General features: G+C 37.5%; 1 protein-coding gene across 1 annotated transcript in view; it reads right to left on the bottom strand.

Moving 5' to 3' along the window:
• The window catches only part of ANTXR1 (ANTXR cell adhesion molecule 1), a 331,895-nt gene that overhangs the window by 67,011 nt on the left and 244,746 nt on the right, over positions 1–20,138 (bottom strand). The window contains exon 17 of the mRNA XM_044660903.1: positions 17,505–17,585. Coding sequence (XP_044516838.1) covers positions 17,505–17,585 — 81 coding nt within the window. The remainder of the gene's footprint in view (positions 1–17,504; positions 17,586–20,138) is intronic.

Genomic DNA, 20,138 nt, shown 5'->3' with positions numbered 1-20,138 from the left:
CCTTTACCTCCCTCATCTAGAAAATGAAGACATTTGTACCGAAATTCACAACTATTTGGTTGATTTACTTTTCATTTTCCTGAAGACTTAAAATCATTTTAAGGGCAAGGGAACTAAGGCCCCAAAAGGTAAAATAAGCAAAATCATATGTTAATTGTGGACTGAGAACCCCCTAAAACAGTGATGGGAAAACTATGGGCTGTGGGCCAGATGCAGCCCCCTGAAATGTTCTATCTGGCCAAGCGACATTATTCCTAATCTGACAATAACAAGAGTAGGATACAATACGATGAAACTTTGAAAGAATTGCCTTAGAAACAAACTGACAGAAGAGCATTTCCTTTCCTTTGGCCCCCTCTTTAAAACATTTGCCCTTCAGTGGTCTAAAACACAAAAGCCTTTGAACGAAATTCTCCCTTCTGAGCCAAGTCCCTGTCTCCCTCAACGATAGTTCTATTTGGAATGATACCATTGCTTCAAGGGAAAATGGCTCTCTAGGGAATTGGCTATGTTGTCATTCCTTGGCATGGATTCTTTTCTCCTTCTCTTGCAAAAATCTAGATTCTTTGGGTTCATGACATAGCATCTACTTTTCCCCCAAATAACTTTTGCCACTTACGATGGAACCTGCTCTTCTGTGGCTATCATTGGGCAGAAGAGATAGAAGGTAAGTCAAGAACTTCAGAGTTGGAAGGAATTACAGAGTTCATCTTGTCCAACTTCTACCTGAATAGTCATCTCCTCTCAGACATTCCTGGAAGCTAGTTATCCAGCCTCCACTCAAAGATCCTGGTGATGAGAAATTCATAATCTCTCAAGGCAGCCTATTCTAAAAGAGGAAGGGTGATAAAGTGGAAGGACGGAATCCTGGCTGTGATACTTACTAGCAATGTGGACTTGGATATGTTTCAAATCAATAAACACTTATTAAGTTTTTGTTTTGTGTGAAGTACTATGTTAGGAGCTGAGGCCACAAAGACAAAAACAAAATATCTTTTTTTAAACAGGCATATTATTATGTGCCAGGTACTGTGTTAAGATTTTAATAAATCCCAACTCATTACATCCCCCTAATAATATTATCTCATTCAATCCTCACAACAATCCTAAGAGGTAAATGCTATTATTATCCCCATTTTATACATGAGGAAACTGAAACAGATGGTCAAATGCCTTGCCAAGGGTTGCACAGCTTAGTATTTAAGTCCAGTCCTCTGTCTATGGTGCCACCATATTTAGAAAACCCTAGTTACTGTCTAATTTACTTTTAAAGGCCTCCTTTTTTTCATCCAGAAAAAGAGACACTAGATGATATCTTTGAGCTCTTCTAGATCTAAATCAGTCTTCCTTTGATGTATCATGGCAGCCCATCCATTAAAAGGGAAGTTTAACCATTAGGGCAGTTTTTCTTAAACCAAATTTAAATCTTCTACTCTATCCATTGTTCCAGTTTCTGTTTTTGGGAGGAACTAGTGTAAAGCCTCTTCCACAGGATAGCAAATATATGAATATTGGAACCATGTTCCTTGGATTCTTTTCTTTTCCAGGTGAAGCATACCAAATTCCTTCTAGTGATTTTAGCAGTTCCTTTTCCATTTTGACTGCTTTCTTGTTGCATGGACCCCATTTTGTTAATGTTGGTCCTCAAATAGGCTAAACAGAAGCGAATATAGTAGCACTTGAGTTGGGATCTGAGGCAGTCAGGACAATCAAGCCAACTCTCACCTTCCCCTTAATCCAGTGATGGGCAAACTTTTTTTGCTCATCTGTCAGTCCATTTCTAAGGTAACTTTAGAAGTTTTGTTGTATTGTATCGTACTCATTGTATTTGTCAGATTAGGAATAATGTCTTGGGACCAGATAGAACATTTCAGGCCCCCACCCCCAATCTGGCCCGCAAGCCATAGTTTGCCCATTTTAATCTGAATGCTAGATTTCTCTTTCCTTGGCCTAAGATTTCATTAGCTTTTTAAACTGTCCTCAAATCTTTTTTTCACAGTTTTTTTTAAGTTATAGCTTTTTCCACGTTGTACTTGTTGAAAATTAACATGAATCTGTACCCTCAAAACAACCTTTTGATGTCAAAGATCTTAGGGCTGAAGCTTGAACTATATTGTCCTGTGGCCATGGATTGAGTTCTCGCTCCTTTTGTCTACCATGCTGGGAAATGCTGCATATGTGGTGTGTGGCCATTCTAAACTCCTAGCCTCTGGATGATCCACCTCTTGTTTTGATTGAGGCTGAGTCTTCCAATCACAGAGGCTCAGGAAAGAGACATCACAAAGAACATAAATTGATGGAGGGGATGGGAAGTCATACTCTTTTTTTTTCCTGGAACCCTAGACTTAGGAAGCTGGTGGTCTGACTCAGGACTGGCTCAGCCTGCTCCTTGAGAAGTGGCTGAAAGAGCTAGCTGGCCACACATGGCTCATGCTTCTCTATTTCTTTCTCTGGCCCATTTTTTGCTATTTAATAAATAATTATAAAATTAAGATATGGCCTACAGAGAATTTTAATTGTAATCTATTTTTGAACCCAAGTTGAACCCTTTGTATTTTTCTCTACTAAATTTTATTTTATTAGATTAAGCCTATCATCTAATCCTGTAAAGTACTTTTTGAATATTGATTCTCTCACTTAGTGTACTAACCTAGTGGAAGAGTTTTGAGAACCCCAACATGACTCCCTCTTTTCCCTTGTCTAGAAGTTTTCCATCTTGTCAAAGTCTTTCCTAAAATGAGGTGCCCCAAAGTAGCTCATTCCCCAAAATGCTTAGAGAAGCAATCCTATATATATATATATATATATATATATATATATATATATATATACACACACACACACACACATATACTTATTCATCTAACTATCATTCATTCATTCATTCATTTATTTGTTTGCTTATTTATTTATTTGTTTATTGGGGTGGGGGATCAGGGCTTGGGGCAGGGGTCAGCAACCTTTTTGGCTGTGAGAGCCATAAACACCATATTTTTTAAAATGTAATTCCATGAGAGCCGTACAGTGCTCACAGTGCGCTCCTGTAACAGCGCCTGAAAAAAAATTGACTTGATGGCTCCTGCAGAAAAAGCCATACGTTGCCGACCCCTGGCTTGGGGGATGATGTAGAAGGAGAGTGAGAACAATCAAGAGAAGTCTACCAGGGAAAGGAAGATGACAAAGAAGGGAATGCAACGGATGAAGAACAGTGGAAGGCATGCTCTGATCTACTTCAACAACATTTATTCACTTCCATTGCATCGTATTTATTTCTTTAGTTCAGCTTCCTACTGCACGGTAGGGTATTGTACTGAGTAACTGGGGGATGGAATGCCCTGCAGCATCCATTTGGGCCATTGCTTTCCTGAAGTAAGTTGATTTTTACAGGTTTTCTGGTGATTTGCCTCTGGTGTCCTAGTATTTTCTTGGCTTAGCAGTGTGAGCCAAGACTTTCAAGGGCTAACATCCCTCTCCGATGAGATAATGAAGAGAAGAATTTCCAAGAGTGGGGACTGAATGAATCCCAGTGAGGATTCAACTATCCAGAGAAGATAAAGTGCCAAAAGAAATCATATCTTGCTAAATAAGCTGTAGCTCTGAATGAAGAGTCAACAATCGTTGTAATGTGGAGGGCTCTCAACAGGGCTTAGGGATAGGGATACTACAGGAGGCTGAAGGTGGAAGAGAAAGTGGGAAAAAGAAGATATAAAAGCAGAGGAGGACTAGAATAGGAAAGCGCAGAATAGTGTGACAATATGATGATGGCAGGGGGTGGGCAATATGACATAATGGACATGGTGCTGTGGGACTTGGGTTCAGATATACAGGGTGTTCCAAAAGCCTTTGTGCGCGTTCATGCTATTAAAGTTTAAAACTGCATTAAGAGGGCCACCTAGGTGGTTCAGTGGATAGAGAGCCAGGCCTAGAGATAGGAGACCTTGAATTCAAATCTCAGACACTTCCTAGCTGTATGAGTCATTAACCCGAATTGCCTTGTCCTTACCATTCTTCTGCCTTGGAGCCTTAGTATTGATTCTGAGATGGAAGGAAGGTAAGGTTTTATTTTCAGACATATTAAGATTTTTGAAATATCTTGTATTTGAATTTTAGCTCCTGTTGTGAGACCCTGGACACGTGATTTAACTTTTCCTGAACTGTACTGCCTTTAATTGTAAAGAGATATAATAGTAATTGTACTGCTATGGTGAACAGCTGGGTGGTGCAGTGGATAAAGAACAAGACCGGGAGTTAGGAAGACTCATTTTCTTGAGTTCAAATCTAGCCTCAGATATGTATTAGCTATGTGATCCTGGACAATTCACTTAACCCTATTTGCCTCAGTTTCCTCATCTGTAAAATGAACTGGAGAAGGCAATGGCAAATTACTCCAGTATCTTTGGCAAGAAAACCCCAAATGGGATCACAAAGCCTCAATTACAATTGAAACGAATGAACAATGAATGAACAACAGAATAAGATATACATTGTAAGGAAAGCATTTTGCAAACCTTAAAAAGAATAAAACTGAGGGCTCTTATTGTGCCCTTCAGTTTAGCAAGAGTTCATTTTAAACAAGGTATTCTAATAATGATAGCTAACATTTATACAGCACCTATTATGTGTCATAAGAGGCAGCTAGAAAGTTTAATGGATGAAGTACTGGGCCAATGGGGTCAGGAAAAACTGAGTTCAAATCCACCTTAGATACTTACTAGTTGTGTGACCCTGGGCAAGTCACTTAACCTCTGTTTTCCTTAATCCACTGGAGAAGGAATTGGTAAACTACTCCAGTCTCTTTGTCAAGGAAATCCCTTACCAGGTTACAAAGAGTCAGACATGACTGAACAACAACAAATGTGCCAGGCACTGTATTGAGTGCTTTTTATAAATATTTTCTCATTTGATCCTTATAACAATCTCAGTTGGTAAAAGCTATTATTATCATTTCCACTGAACAGTTGAGGAAACTGAGGCGGAGAGGGTTAAGTAACTTGCCAAAAGTCACACTGCTAGTAAGCATCTGAGGCCAAATTTGCTCTTGGGTCTTCCCAACTCCAGGCCCAGGGTTCTGTACAATATGGCGCCATCCTGATGCTATTCTCTTTAATTGATTTATGTACCTGTTTTGGTGACTTGATTGTTCAGGGCTAAACCTGACTTGGAAGATAATTTATATAGGGATTAAAGGCAGTTCCCTTACTGGAAGAAAAAAAAAATTCATACCTAGGCTCTCTGAAAATAAGAATAACATGGAAGCACCATGTGATTTAGCTTCTTTGCCTCTATTTGAAACATCTGTCCTTCAGGGTAGCCTCTTACTGTGTATATTCTTATGAAGAGAATTACACAACCTCTCATTGCTTCCTCAAATATATTTCAAAATTTTTATTTGCAAGTGTGTTATTTTCCTGAGAGTCTTTTGCTAGTAGAAAGGCTTGATCTTTCAAAACAAGTCCAAAGTTTCTTGAATATTTAGTTCTTGCAGATAGTAATGGAATGTACTACCTCCCTCATTCCAGATCCACAAGTTGTTGTTTAAAGAAAAACAAAGGGAACTCCCCCTAACATTAGCATCTTTCTAGACCACAATGTGCTTTAACAGAAAAAGCACTGGATTTGTAGTCAAAGGACCTAGTTTTGAATCCTGGCTTTGCTACTTACTATCTGTGTGATCTTAGTCTCCTAACTTCCCCTCTCCTGGCTTCCATGAACTCTTCTGTGAAATAAAATTTTCGTAGATGATCTTTATGATCCCTTCCAGCTCCATATAGTCTAACCTAAAAGATGAGGGGTTGTGATTTTGAGTAAAATAAAATGATTTCTGTTCCTGTTAAATTAAGGGTTCAACAAAGGGATCATATTACCATTCTCTTGGCCTTAAGATAGCCTGATAGTATTAGAAACTCTCAGTCAATAAATAATTCCAACATGGTGCCTAGACTCTTCTAACATCTATCTTTTTTGGGAGGTGAAAAGGACGGGAAGAAGGATTTAAGTACCCATTATATGCCAAACATTGTACTAAGTACTTTACAAATATTATTTCACCCTCACAGCAATCCTGGGAGGTAGATGCTGTTTTCCCTACTTATAAATGGCAAACGCTAAGGTCACAAAATTAGTGTCTGAAGCCAAATTTGAACTCAGATCTTCTTGACTTCAAATCCAGTGCTCTATCCATCATATCACCCAGCCACCTTGAAACGATGCTCATTTAGTAGCGAGCTGCCTGTTATCTGAAATTCCATGATTTCCAACCCTTATCCTGTATCTGAATACTGATGTTCCCTCTCAGCCCTGATTCAGGGAATGAGACATTATGCATGTAATCATCTCAAAGGTTCACAGAATATAAGAAAGGGAAGAGACCTTAGGGATCACCTAGTCTAGTATTTTTTGTAGATGGTTTAGTTGAGGTCCAGATAAGATATGTGACTTGACCAAGGTCATATGGCTAGCAATTTACTTAAGCAGAACCTGACTTTGCCTCCTGCATCCAAATTGAGTCTTCATTATCCTATGCCTCATTCTTTCACTTAAAAATACTACTTTTTATGCTTCCAACCAGAAATACAAAGTGATATAAATGATTTCCTATAAAAGATGCTTTTTCCCACAGAGGGGAAATTCCATTTGTGTGAAATATTGGGGGTACAACTAGGGCATTTGGTCCCAAAAGATGATGTGTATTATTAACAGCTGATTGGGACTTTGATGGTGACAAAGATTCTCCTTATTGATCCCCAAGGTCGATTTTTTCTTATCTAACATTTAATTGTCCAGTTTGTGAATTGCCCAGAGATTTTGTACCACTTCTTCCTTCTTCTGGTCATTGATCATTTAAAAAAATTCCTCATTAGCATTTAAACTGGGAGAGGATGGAAGGGGAGACAAAGCAGACAAAACATTGATCTAATTATTGTTATTAGTAGCTGTAATAAATGGTTTAGCAGAAAAGGAAGTTAGAACTTGGTTTAAAGGAGAATTTTGGATTTATCATACTTTCCAGCATTATTGATCATAGAAATTGGCTGATTTTGAAATTAATTTCTAATTCTGAATAATTTCAAGGGAGAGGATGACTTTCCTTGTCTGTCAGACTCTAGGAAACTTCCTTTCTCTGAGACAAAAAGTAGTTTGCTGCCCACTTCTGCTAAAGGAGAGTGACTTACTTTGCTTTTTATCTGTAATATGTGGCTCTGATACACAGTGAATCCACTGGATGCACTGGAGAAAGAAATGCCAAATCATTCCATTATCCTTGCCAAGAAACCCCAATGGATAGCTATGGTCCATGAGGTCACAAAGAGTCAAATACAACTGAACCACAACCATGCTTGAGATATCCCAAATAGTTCATATACTGATGACATAAACTACCTACCTGATGAGAGGTCTGATAGGCTGGCCAATATCGTACTGGGGGACGATGTTATACCAGTAGCATTGACCCTGAATGTTTATTATTTTTTTCTAAGACACTTCTCTAGGTCTTTTTAGACTTTATTTATGGCATCAGAGTCAGCTTTATGAGTAGCTGACTGCCTGCATGGCATGACTTTAAGGGCACTGGGAAGGATTCCTTTGTCTTCCCCAAATGTGTTCATTAACAGCTCATAGTTGTCAGAAATCCCACCATTCACAGCTTTTGTGCTGTAGCTGAAGGCTTTGTTCCCTTTCAAAATGTACCCTTATCCAAGTTCACATTTTAAGCTTCATCAATTTTTTTATACCTCATTATCATTTTGTTTATCACATTCTTTCCTAAGAGCTAGGAATAAGAATGGGAACACAGAGGGCTTGAATTATGCTATTAAAAAAAGAGGCTTGGAGTGTTGGCTGACAAATTGCAAAGAGTTATGGCTGAGGAACAGGGCCCCAAAGACTCACAAAACCTTCAGACTGGAAGCAACCAAGAAGTTCATCTGATGGAACTTGCCCATTTTTAGATTTGAAAAAGCTAAGGCCCTGGAAGAGTCAGGAAGGAGGCCAGACTTACAAAGGAAAATCAGTCACACAGACTGGACTAACTCTGAGTCCATTATACACTGTAAGTAAAGTGATTGAAATGGAAGCATCCAGGAGAAGTCAAGCAAAAATAAAAGATTAATTCAAGTCAGAGCACAGCCTGCTAGTTAGTGACTGAGATGGAAATAAGTACATTTAAAGCATCAAATTCTAGACACCTTTGGGGGGTACACATAACTCACAGAAGCCAGTTGGTGGAGTAAATAGAGCACTAGGACTGGAGTCAGGAAGACCTGAGTTCAAATTTGGCTTCAGACACAGCTATTACTATGTGACTCTAGGCAAGTTACTTAATCCTGTTTGCCTCTGTTTCCTTATTTGTACAATGAGCTAGAGAAGGAAATGGCAAACCACTCCAGTATTTTTGCCAAGAAAATCCTAAATGGAGTCACAAAGGGCTGGGCACGACTGCAATGACTGAACAGGAAATATATCATATGAAGCTGAATGTCCAGAAGCTTCTCTCAAACCTCTTTTCATACTATTTTATCATACTGACATGGGTAGAACAGGAAATCTGATGCTTTGTAAGTATTTTCTGAATTTTGCCTTTTAAAAGAGGATCCTCCCTATATTTTGTCTTTCATTTTGGAGCCAAGACTTCCTATCTTTGTCTAAAAGAACACAGAGTTCTGGACCCAGGTAGAGAGATGAAAGATGGTGGTGATAAACCAAAGCATTAGACTTTTCAATGCTGGCCGTTCCACCAGTCTTGCTTCTGACCTCATAACTGTGTTTCTCTGAGGTAGACTGTGCCAAGCTGAGTAGGGATATGACCTGTGGGCTATTGCCTTCCTATGACCAACCCACAGGACAGTTATAATCATTCCAGTAACTTCACAGAGGCCATTTTAATAGACTTAGCTGTATTTGTACAATGGCTCGTATAGCGGAGATCTGTGTCGTTCCCTTTCATCTGCTGGGAGAATGAGTTAATTAATTGAGAATCCTGGCCTAGATAGACTTTGTCAAAAGGAAAGAGTTTCTGTGAGGTCAACATGTGTTAAAAGTCATTCAGAACATAATTTATAATGTAATTAAGTGATGTTTTGGTTTTGTTTTGCTTTTTTTTTTTTAAAAGGAAAAATCCAGAACGTGTGACTCTCATTTGTTCAGGGCACATGCTGAGATTTACTCACTTGGAGTTTATGGAAAATGTGGCAAACACTATAAATCAGTGCTGAGAGGAATCTCAGAGTCCTTACCATAGAGCTGGTGCAGGTTTACTGAAATGAAGTTTTGCATGAGGTTTTGTTGAAAAGGAAAAGAAAGAAAAGGAAAAAAAAAGTGGTAGTGGGGAAGATAGCAGAGAAAAAATAAGATCACTTGCAGTACCACCTCCTAAGTAGCATCTTCACCTGATCCCTCCTCTATATTCCAGCTGGAAGTATTCTTCCTCTCCTTAGATATTCCTAGAACATTCTGCTAATCACCCATCTGTTTCTATCACCATTTACTTGTATAAATAATACTTACCCATGTACTTATAATATGTCTCTCTCTGTCTTACTATAATGTAAACTGCCAAAATTGTATCATTTTTTCCCTTTATAATAGTGTTCATATAACACATTTCCTCAAATTTTTTTTTGGACTTGACTTGTGTTGTAGCTGGTAAAGTGAACTCCCTGCGAGGAAATTCCTTCTACCAATATAAGTTATCACCTGTAGTTATACAAAGTTGCCTGCTCTACTGGGATGCTTAATGACTGTAAACATTAATTTGCACTGTCTGTGCCCACTGATAAAGCTAGATGACATAGAGCCATTATATGTCAGCGGTGAGATTCCATCCTAGGTCTTCCTCACTCTGGATGGTAGTCCTCTATCATCTAGATCACCTCACCTCCATTTTATACCTATTATGAAACAGACATTTCATAAATGTTTGTTAAATTGAAATGTTTGCAGATGATGTGACTCACCTTTCCTAGGCTACCTTCTCTTGTGACCAGGCAGAAGGTAAATTTTAAAGGTATGTAAAAGACTCGATTTGTCTAACATATTTTGACTCTATAATCATACCCCTGTTGAGAATTTAAGGCTGGGAGAACACTTCAATACCACTGTGATCTCACTTTAGTCATGTGCTGACTACTTCTGTATTCAGGAAATCTTAAATCTTCTCTCATTCCATCTCCATCTATACTTCACTCTTCCTAAAACTCTTGTTCAAACTCACTGTAACTACCAGTCTTCCCCTTAGAGATTTCTCAAGCTATTATATTTGATCTGACCTCGCTTTCCTGACTTTCTGTCTCTCTCAATCTTCAGTCTCTACCAATATTCTTATTCCTTCCTTGATGCCTATAAACATGAAAAAGTCTCTCCCATCCTTTTAAACTCTCACTTTTCCTGCAACTTCCCACGTCTGGTTTTTGTCCTCTATCTCTTCTCCATGTTTACACTCATTGCCTCAACTTACTCTCCTCTCATTCACTTCTTATCCTCTTGTGCTTTGGCTTTTGATCTCATCATTCAAATGAAACTTCTCTCCAAAGGTCTCAGCAACTTCTTAGTTGCCAAATCTAATGGTCCTTTCTCAGTTCTTATCCTTCTTGACCTGTCTGGCACATTTGCCTTTGTTTATCACCCTTTCCTCTTGGACATGATCTTCTCTGGGTTTTTGTGACTCTGTTTTCTTTTGGTTTTATTTCTACTTGTCAAACTGCATCTGGATTTCTTTGATTAGATTATTACCATCTATTTGAGTGCTCTTCACTCTCACCTCAGCCTCCTTTTCTCTTTCCTATATTTTCTCTTTCATGGTAATCTCATTATCAGTTCTATTTATCCAGTGCAATCTTTCAGTGCCTTTGGATTTATAACACTCTAATTTTACAGATGAAGAACTGAGGTCTATGGAAGTTTTTACTTAAAAAAAACACACCTCATGTTGATATTAAATGGCAGAACCAGAATTTGAACTGAGATTCCTTAACTTCGAATCCATCACCTTTTCCATAACACCAAACTATTGCTTTAGTTTCTGTACTTCAGTTTCCACATTTGTAAAATGAAGATCAAATTTTAAATGTGCAGTGTTGAGGTAGCTGTGGATGCCATCCAGAGACCATTGTCATCTTTGCATTAGAGGTTAGAATTGTCTTGCGATACTCATGGTCTCTCAGAGATCAATAGTTGCCATTTGTTCCAACAATAGACAATGTAGACACAGAAAGTCCTTGGAATCACCTAACATTTTAGGATGGCCAATCTATAATGGTATCTTCCATACTCAATTCAATTTGAAATGGAATTAGATTCCCCTGAAATATCTTGAAATTTTTTAGAGATCATTAGACTGAATTTCCTTATTTCTGTTTCTCATATTAGACCCAAATGTTTATACTGTAGGATTATATGATAGGCCTAAAGTCTCAAAAATATTCCAACGATGTAAATGTTGGTGTTGAACTGACTAAATCTTTAATTACCAATCATGATGTGCCTATTTCTATTTCTATTAGGTTGGAGATTGGGCACTTAAGACTATTGGTAATCTGGGGGAGAGGTTTTAGTTGAATGATGGAGTTGGAAACTAGATGTAAGGGACTGAGCTGTAAAATAAGATTATTGTAAATCCAAAGGCCCTGAGAGATGGCACTGGATACTGAGCATCTTCATAGAGTCAATTGATTCAATGAGAGCTGATAAGATTACTGAGGAAAAGAAGGTATAAGGAGAGAAAAGGAGAATGAGGAGAATCTTAATCAGTCATTTGACTTAAATAGTTAAATAGATGGTATAACAGAAATAATGATCTGGTACAAGAAATCTAGATGCAGTCTGACAAGGAGAAACAGGAACAAAAAGATCTACCTAGATAAGCCAAGGGGTTGAGATACATTCCCTGTTGTGGGTTGGCAAATTGGATGAATTATGAAGAATATAAAACCAAACCAAATAAAATACAAAACCAAACCAAACCAAACCATGTTAAGACACAGGAAATGATGGAGAGTGAGGAAAATAGATTTACAAGAAGATAGTCACTACAAATAAGTAGGTTTGTAAAATTAAAAGAGCAATAAAATATGATAATGGGCCCAAATGAAGAAGAGAATTAAAAGGAAACAGCAAATAATATATTATTGCTATTATTTTTATTAAAGTTTACACAGTTTCCCTCTTTCTACTAAATTTGTGGTTGTTCAGTCATCTTAGTTGTGCTTGATTCTTTTTGATCCCATCTGGGGTTTTCTTAGCAAAGATACTGGAGTTGTTTGCCATTTCCTTCTCTATTTCATTTTTATAATGAGGAAACTGAGGCAATTGGAGTTAAGTGATTTCACAAGGCTGGTAAGTATCTGATGCTGGATTTGAACTAAGGAAGATGTGGCTTCCTGACTCTAGACCAGTATTCTATCTACTGTACTACCTAGCTGTGAAGTTTAGCAAGTTAAGAATAATAGAAGCTAGACTTGGAAATGGCTTGAAGGATCAGAGAACTTCATTTAGCTGACAAAACACTATAATACATGATTGAGGGGATTTTTTTTGAGCAATTGTAAAAGGAAACAGGGACTATTAAAAGCCAACATGACTAGTAGTCATGGCAGACTAACCTCAGTCCCTTTTTTGATAGATAATTAGATAGAGGCAATATGAGACAGTGGATAGAGTCTGGAAGAACTAGGTTCAAAGCCTGTGTCTGACACACACTGTGAAATTTACTCTCTCATTGGCAACTATTAAGACCATAAGTTATTAATAATTATGCTAATGTGCTTCAATGGAAAGGCTTTCCACAATGTGGTTCTCCACACCAGTTGAATTGTTGGTTCAAATCAAAGAAGCAACAAAAAAATAGATGAAGTAAATTAGAAGAGTATTATATGTATGTGTATATCCAGAAAGAGTTTCCCAAAAGGCTCTTTCGAAGTCTCTCATACGATGTTTGTGGATGAGTAAAAGAAATATGGGCTAAAAAACAAGTATTCTTTTCTGCCTGCCATTTATAATTTTGTTCAGTTTTGAAAATATGGTTGTTTTTGTTGAGATGGTTAATAAGTTTATGATAAAGGCTATGTAAACTCTCTCCCCAACAACCTCCTCTGAGGATTACCAAACCTCACTCTGAAAAAAGAAAAAGAAAACTGAATCGGTAAGCTCTAGTTTGCTTTCTTGTGGTAAGAAAACGCATAATAATAGCCATGTTCAATGTTTGTTCTCATAATTATAGTACAAACATGAAACAACTCATTTTATCCCCACAGCCTGCCTGCGGATGTAGTTTCAGCGTGCATATGAAAATATGATCTATGTTGCTATTTACTGGGTTTTGTTTTCTTCATTTGGGAGCATATTTATACTTTACATTCCTGGCAAGAAAATAGATGAAAAAAAACCTCATTTCATTTGTAAAAGACCAAATATGGAAAAACTGTGGATGGATATAGTTTAATTGTTTTCCTGAAAAAGCTTCTTCTTTTATAAAAAATAAATTTTATTGATATTTTCTGTTTCTTACACACCATAGTTATCCCAAGTATTCTACCCTCTCCCTCTCCCAGAGAGCCATCCTATACGACAAATAGCATTTTTCCATGATTATTTCATGGACCAGATACCTTAAAGATCTCTCATTGGCCCCTTGTATGCAAGTGGAATTTTAGGAATTATATAGAACATGTATGTAATGGATATCATATTTATTTACCTTCTCAACGAATGAAGGAAGGAAGAGAATTTCTAACTCTAAACTTAAAAATGAATGTTAAAAAAAAGAAAACAAGCTCATTTAAGTAGTAAAACTAATTTCAAGTTTTTAAAGAAGAATTTTTAAAATTCTTTAAAATTTTTTTAAATTAAAAAAGAATTAAAAAAGGAATTGTATAGAAAAATCCAGGCAATGGGTGTTTCTATATAGTACATGTAGAGTTCAAGTATTACCAATTATTCAGCCCCCTCATGCTCTCAATTAGCAGAGTAGAAAGTAATTTCACTTCCTGCTCTTGGGGAAAACATTATGGTCATCATTCAATTGCATAGTGGATAGGTGATAAAAATGTCTTCACAAAATTTCTTCTCATTTTCTAAAATTTTCTTAGTGCCTTCATGCAGAAAACCCAACATTTTTTAAGAGGATTATAAAGTAATAAATTACTCAAGCACTGAATTATGTTCAACTGTTTCATAATTCATTAATACTCCCCCCCTTGAAAATAAATTCATCTTTCATTTCAGATCTTTTCATAGCACCATAGAGTTTAGAGTAGAAGAGATATAATAGATTATCTAGTCTAACCCATTCATTTTACAGATAAAAAAATTAAAGTCTGGATAGATATGACTTGAACAAAGTCTAATGGAGCAAATAGCAGAGTTGAGACTCAAAGTCAAATCTTTTCACTCCAAATCTAGTGTTTTGTAGTGTAGTGTCTTTCCACTACAACATGCTGGGAATATTCCCTCTCTCTTTTTAAACCATGTTACCTTCCTTTTTGGAATCAATACCGTGTATTGGTTCCAAGGCAAAGAGTGGTAAGGGCTAGGCAATGGGGGTTAAGTGACTAGCCCAGGGTCACACAGCTGGGAAGTGTCTGAGGCCAGATTTGAACCTAGGACCTCCCATCTCTAGGTTTGGCTCTCATTCTACTGAGCCACTCAGCTGCCCCCAGTATTCTCTTTTTAATGGATCAACAGCAAAAGTAAAAAATACCCAGGCAAGTGATTTCATTCTCAAATTTTGGAGGGAAAGTATTTGCGAAATCATATTTGAAACCCAAGTATTTTGCTTTGAAAAATTATAGCTCTTCAGTTTGCTTCTATTGACCTCTTATTGTGTGGAACTTATTTAGGGCAAGAAACATGTAAAAACATTCATCTCTCTTAGTTTACTGCTAGGCGCCTACTTCATAATCTATTCTAATATTTACCTGAATGGAAATCCTGTTATAATATTTCTCAGCCCTACATACATTCATTTTTTTAAGCTCTAGATGTAGGACTTCCTCAGTAGGGATGAATTCTCAGTATGAAAACTCTTTCTACCAATGGACCTCAAAAACTTGTCTGTAACGTCTTATAGAATGGCCCAGGATGCTTGGAGGTTAAGTTTTCACAGTCAAGTAGATGTTAGAAGAAGCCCTGGAACTGAAATCCTTAGAATTCCAAGACTGAAATTTTTATCAACTGTTCTATATTGTATGCCCACTTATTAATTGGTAAATCAACAAATACTTCAAATAAAAACTGTACAGCTGTTCTTCTACACTGCAGGGGTTAGAGGCACAGTCCCACCGTGATTTGGAAAATTCACAAACAATTCTTTTGCCCTCCCTTTGTGCCAGGGGAGAAGTCTGATTTTTTTTTCTCCTATGGGATATTTAAGTAAAAGAAATTGTGTCTAGTTATGCTATCAAAAGATAAAATATGTTGATATTATACAATGCTATCCATATATTTTGTGTATTTCTGAGTTATAGATTTTTTCTCTGTTGTCTACTGGCCTTTGTGTATCATCCGTGGCTTCTACAAAACTCTCTCCCAATTCCCATTTAATCTCTTCTGCTTCCCCCTTGATATATTAAAACCATCATGGGGAAAGTCATGACGTGCAAGGAATACCTGTATTTATTTGTCTGTGGAAAGGAATTCTCTAAGTTCCCACTCTTGCGAATGGATTCAGATAGCTTTACTTTTGATAAGCAATTTGTTTTATTCTCTTGCTGTCAAACAATTCTCACACTTGTGAATCTCCAGTGTTTGATATCTACCTCCTATGAAAAACAGGATTCTAGAATTTTAAAATTGCATCTTACCTTGAGTTATTACATTGTAGCCTACATTTCTCATTCTTGTGGGTTTTGGTTTTTGTAAAAATCATATCAGTAGCTATTAATTCATGAAGGGCAACTGTCTTGTTCTTTTTACCTACTACAGACACAAGCATTGTGCATCATAGGTTACAAAGACAGGATCTTTGGCAGGATCTAAAGACATTAGTGGCTAATGGGCATCAGAACTATCCCTCAAAACTCTTAGACTAGAAACTGAAGGACATTTCATCCAGAGTCACCACAGACCTATAGAATCTAGAGCTAGAAGGGTCATTTGGTATAATCTCTTAATTTTATAGATTTAGAAACTTGAGGCTCAGGGCAGGGTGGGAGGGGGAGGTTTGACCTGTCCGAAGCCATACCCATATAATAAGTGGCAGTGCCAGGATTTGAACTTGTGTCTCGAGATTCCAAGTTCAGCATGCTTTCCATGGAACCATACTGCTTCAACTAAGAGTAGCAGAAAGGAAAAATGTTCACCTCTCATTTGTAGTTATTTGAAGCAAAGAGAATTGAACCCAGGGATGAGGATGGGTTTTAGAGTCACAAAATCTCAGTGTTATAAGGGACCTCAAAAAAGATCATTTAGTTCAATCTATACCCAAGCAGGAATATATTCTTTATGATATTTCTCATGTAGGGTCATCCAACATCTGTTTGAAGACCTTTAGACTTGTTTCTTTCCAAATCTGCCTCTCCCACTTTCTTGTTATTCAGTCGTTGTAGTCATATCCAATTCTTTATGACTCAGTGAACCTTTTTCCATGGGGTAAAGATACTGAAGTAGTTTGCTATTTCCTTCTTTAGTGGCAAATAGATATTAAATGACTCGCCCAAATTCACACAATTAGGAAAATCTGAGGCTGGATTTGAACTCAGGTCTTCTTGACTCCAATCCCAGCCCTCTATCTAAATGACACTGGGATAGCTTTAATTTTTACAGAAATATTCCTTATAATTAAACTTTTCTCTGCAACATATACCCAATGCTCAGATTTCTGCTCAAATTAAGATGAATGCTTCTTCAAGTGTTAAGATGCCTGGCACACAAGTAAATTTCAATTTTTGGTAAGATTCCATCAATCTTTGAAAAGTCTAATTGGCTTCAATAAGCAAAATAATAATGCTTCAATGCATTATATTAGCTATAGCTCAGGCGACTGAAAGTAGAGGGAGAAAATAAATTTCTGATGAGACATCTCTAAGCATAACGTAGCTTAACATTACTCATACAGAAAATTGGACTGAACATTTCTAATTTTTGGTTTATAAAGTGAAGACTTGATATGTAGTGTCAGGGGATAGTGTTATCAGTAAACATTTGTTCAACTTTCCGGTTCAAATTTATATCGTATAACGAGCAACTCTCTTCAAAGAGGATGATCGATTCACTTACTTTACTCATTGATTGTGATCTCAAATCTTAAGGCACTTAAATCCCCCCAAATCTTTGTTGGAATCATTTGAATCAATTGAAAACGAAAGCAAAATGCCCTTATGGAGTCAGGACTTTTTTGCTTAATGATTGATTCAACACAATGAAAATAACAAACAAATGGGAGTACTTCTCTGAAGTATGCCCAGTTATTCCTTGAGAAAGATGCAGAGAATTTGTTTGTTTGTGTGTGTGTGTGTGTGTGTGTGTGTGTGTGTGTATGCATACATACGAGTAGTAAATACACATGATCTTACCCTATCACCAGGCTGTGGACGCATCACCGACACCCGGTCGTAACCTTTTCGTACCAAGACACAGAAGGCATCAAGTTTTCCCTGCAAAGAGAACAAATGCATTGACACATAACTAATGAGCACTACATGTAAGACTCTAGCTATTTTCTTCAGTGATGAGGAACATACACTGGGCTGAAACTCAAGTTGCAGGTGGTGCTGTTCTGATATTTTATGAGCAAACAGAGGTTCCATGTCCTTGGCTCCCCTGGTCCATTCTGGTGAGTTTCCAGTTTCCATGGACTAACAAGAACCTACCATGAAGATTGCTAAAAGAAATTTTAGTTGTACAATCACAGAAATGGGAGGTAGAAGGGATTTTTTTTTTATCATTGAACACAGTTCTCTTCCACTTAAGGAGGAGGAAATTCCCTAAGTGAAAGCACTGCTGGGACTTATCAGTCAGTCAATAAGCATTTCTTCATGCCTACTCAGTGCCAAGCAGTGTGCTAAGTGCTGGGAATACAAAGAGAGGTAAAAGACAGCTCCTGCTTTCAAAGAGCTCCCCATCTAGCTGGGGAGACAACATGCAAACAACTATATACAAATAAAATATAGACAGGATAAGTTGTTGTTAAGGCATCTAGTCATGTCTTATTCTTTGTGGTCCCAAATACCATGGCATGCCATCCCATTCTATTTCTCCAAGCCTGTCCAAGTTCATGTTTGTTGGTTCCATGACACTATCTCATCTTCTGCTGTGTCCTTCTTTTGTCTTTACTCTTTCCCAACATCACAGTCTTTTCCAGTGAGTCCTGCATAAATTGGAAATGTTCAATAGAAGGAGGGAACTAGCATTAAGTAGGTTTGGAAAAGGCTTCTTTTAGAAGGTAAAATCATAGCTCGCAGAATATTAGAACTGGAAGGGTCCTTAAATCATGCCCAAACTGTTTATATGTGTCAGACTCTGTGCTAAGGTTCAGGGACAGAAAGAAAGTGAAAAAAGTCCTTTCTCTCCAACAGCTCACGATGGAGGAGACACATAAACAATGATGGACAATCAAACTCTATATAGATTGAATTGGAGAAACTCAACAGAAGGAAAGCACCTGAAAAGGCTTCCTGAAGAAGGGGAGTTCTTAGCAGGGACATGAAGGAAGTCAAGGAAACTTGCAAGTGGCAATGAGGAGGGAGAGAATTCCAAGCCTGAGGCACACCCAGTAAAATGCTTGGAGTCTAGTGATAGATCTTAGAGATCATATAGTCCAACATAACCATTTACTAGGGCAGGAAACAGGCTGACCAGAGAGACCACAGGTGACAGACTCCTAGAATGGCATGACCTGAAGACACTTTGGAGATAATCTATTCCAATCCCTTCATTTTATAAAGGAGAAAACTGAGACCTAGAGAACTTACGTGTCTAACATGACTTAGAGTGTTAAGTATTTGGAATATCTTCTTTCTTTGCTTAGTGCACTTTATATAATGCCTATTGTTCAGTAATTTCTCAGTCTGTGACCCCATTTGGGATTTTTACTGTCAAAGATACTGGAGTGGTTGGCCATTTCATTCTCCAGCTCTAGATGAGGAAACTGAGGCAAACAGGGGGAAGTGATTTGCCCCTCATAACTGTCTGAGACAAAATTTGAATTCATGAAGATGAGTCTTCCTGATTCCAGGCCGAGTTCTGTTCACTGTGCTTTCTAGCTTCCCACTCAATATCAATAAGATGGTAAATGAATAGTAGCTGGAGAACACTTGGAAATACAGTTTTCTAGACCAAATATGTGGGAACAGTTTAATTCAGACAAATACATAATTCCTTATATAGAGAGGATGCTAATAAGTGCTTATTGATGAAACTCAATCTTTTTTTTTACTTATCTCAGAAAAAGCTAGAATAGTAACCTGCATGTGCTTCTGAGATTATAGTTTGTGCTGAAGTAGTCCCTGCCACGCATGAGGACCTAGAGGTTGAGGATCTTCCCAAAGCCAGAGCCAAAAGCTGTGACAGAGAGAATTTAGAGGTGTCCACTTACTGGTCTTTAAGAATTTGTTGAAGGAAATTTAAGAGTATTATCAAAGGTCCCAATAATCTTTTAAAAAACTATCTTTAAAATAGTGCCTGTAATACCAACTTCAATGAAATCCTCTCAACTTGGAGGTACTCGTACATTTATTGGAGATTGGTTACTAACTGGGCCCTGATTTTTATGGAGAAAAATGCAAAAAGGCAATGGAGAATAAATCTGAGTCAGAGCTAGCTAGGTGGCCTCTACCAGATGTCCCCATTTCTTCCTTTCCTTATAATAAATATTCCGCTGCATTGAAGGGGGATGTTGTTTATTTTGTAATTAACCAAGAAGAAGGGGGCTTTTCCCAAAACAATTATTCTACCAATTCCTATCATCCTGAGAAGTTACTAAAATACTTCAGAAAAAGATCTTTTGATATCCTTTCAATTTCTGACATCACTATCATGTCACCAAAATGCTGATGGCTGCAGACTTTTTTTTTTTGGCATGTAAAGTCTTAGGCTGGATTTCCCTGAAATGGCTGGGAGAATTTCCAAGGAGTCCTAAGGGCCATTGTAGCTTCTATCATGGGACCTGAAGTGTAACCAAGTTTTATCATCTCCAGAAGGAGATGTAC

This window comes from Gracilinanus agilis, chromosome 2, assembly GCF_016433145.1.
Source record: "Gracilinanus agilis isolate LMUSP501 chromosome 2, AgileGrace, whole genome shotgun sequence".
Lineage (NCBI taxonomy): Eukaryota > Metazoa > Chordata > Mammalia > Didelphimorphia > Didelphidae > Gracilinanus > Gracilinanus agilis.
Note: the sequence above shows the minus strand (reverse complement) of the source record. Positions and strands in the feature narration are given on the sequence as shown.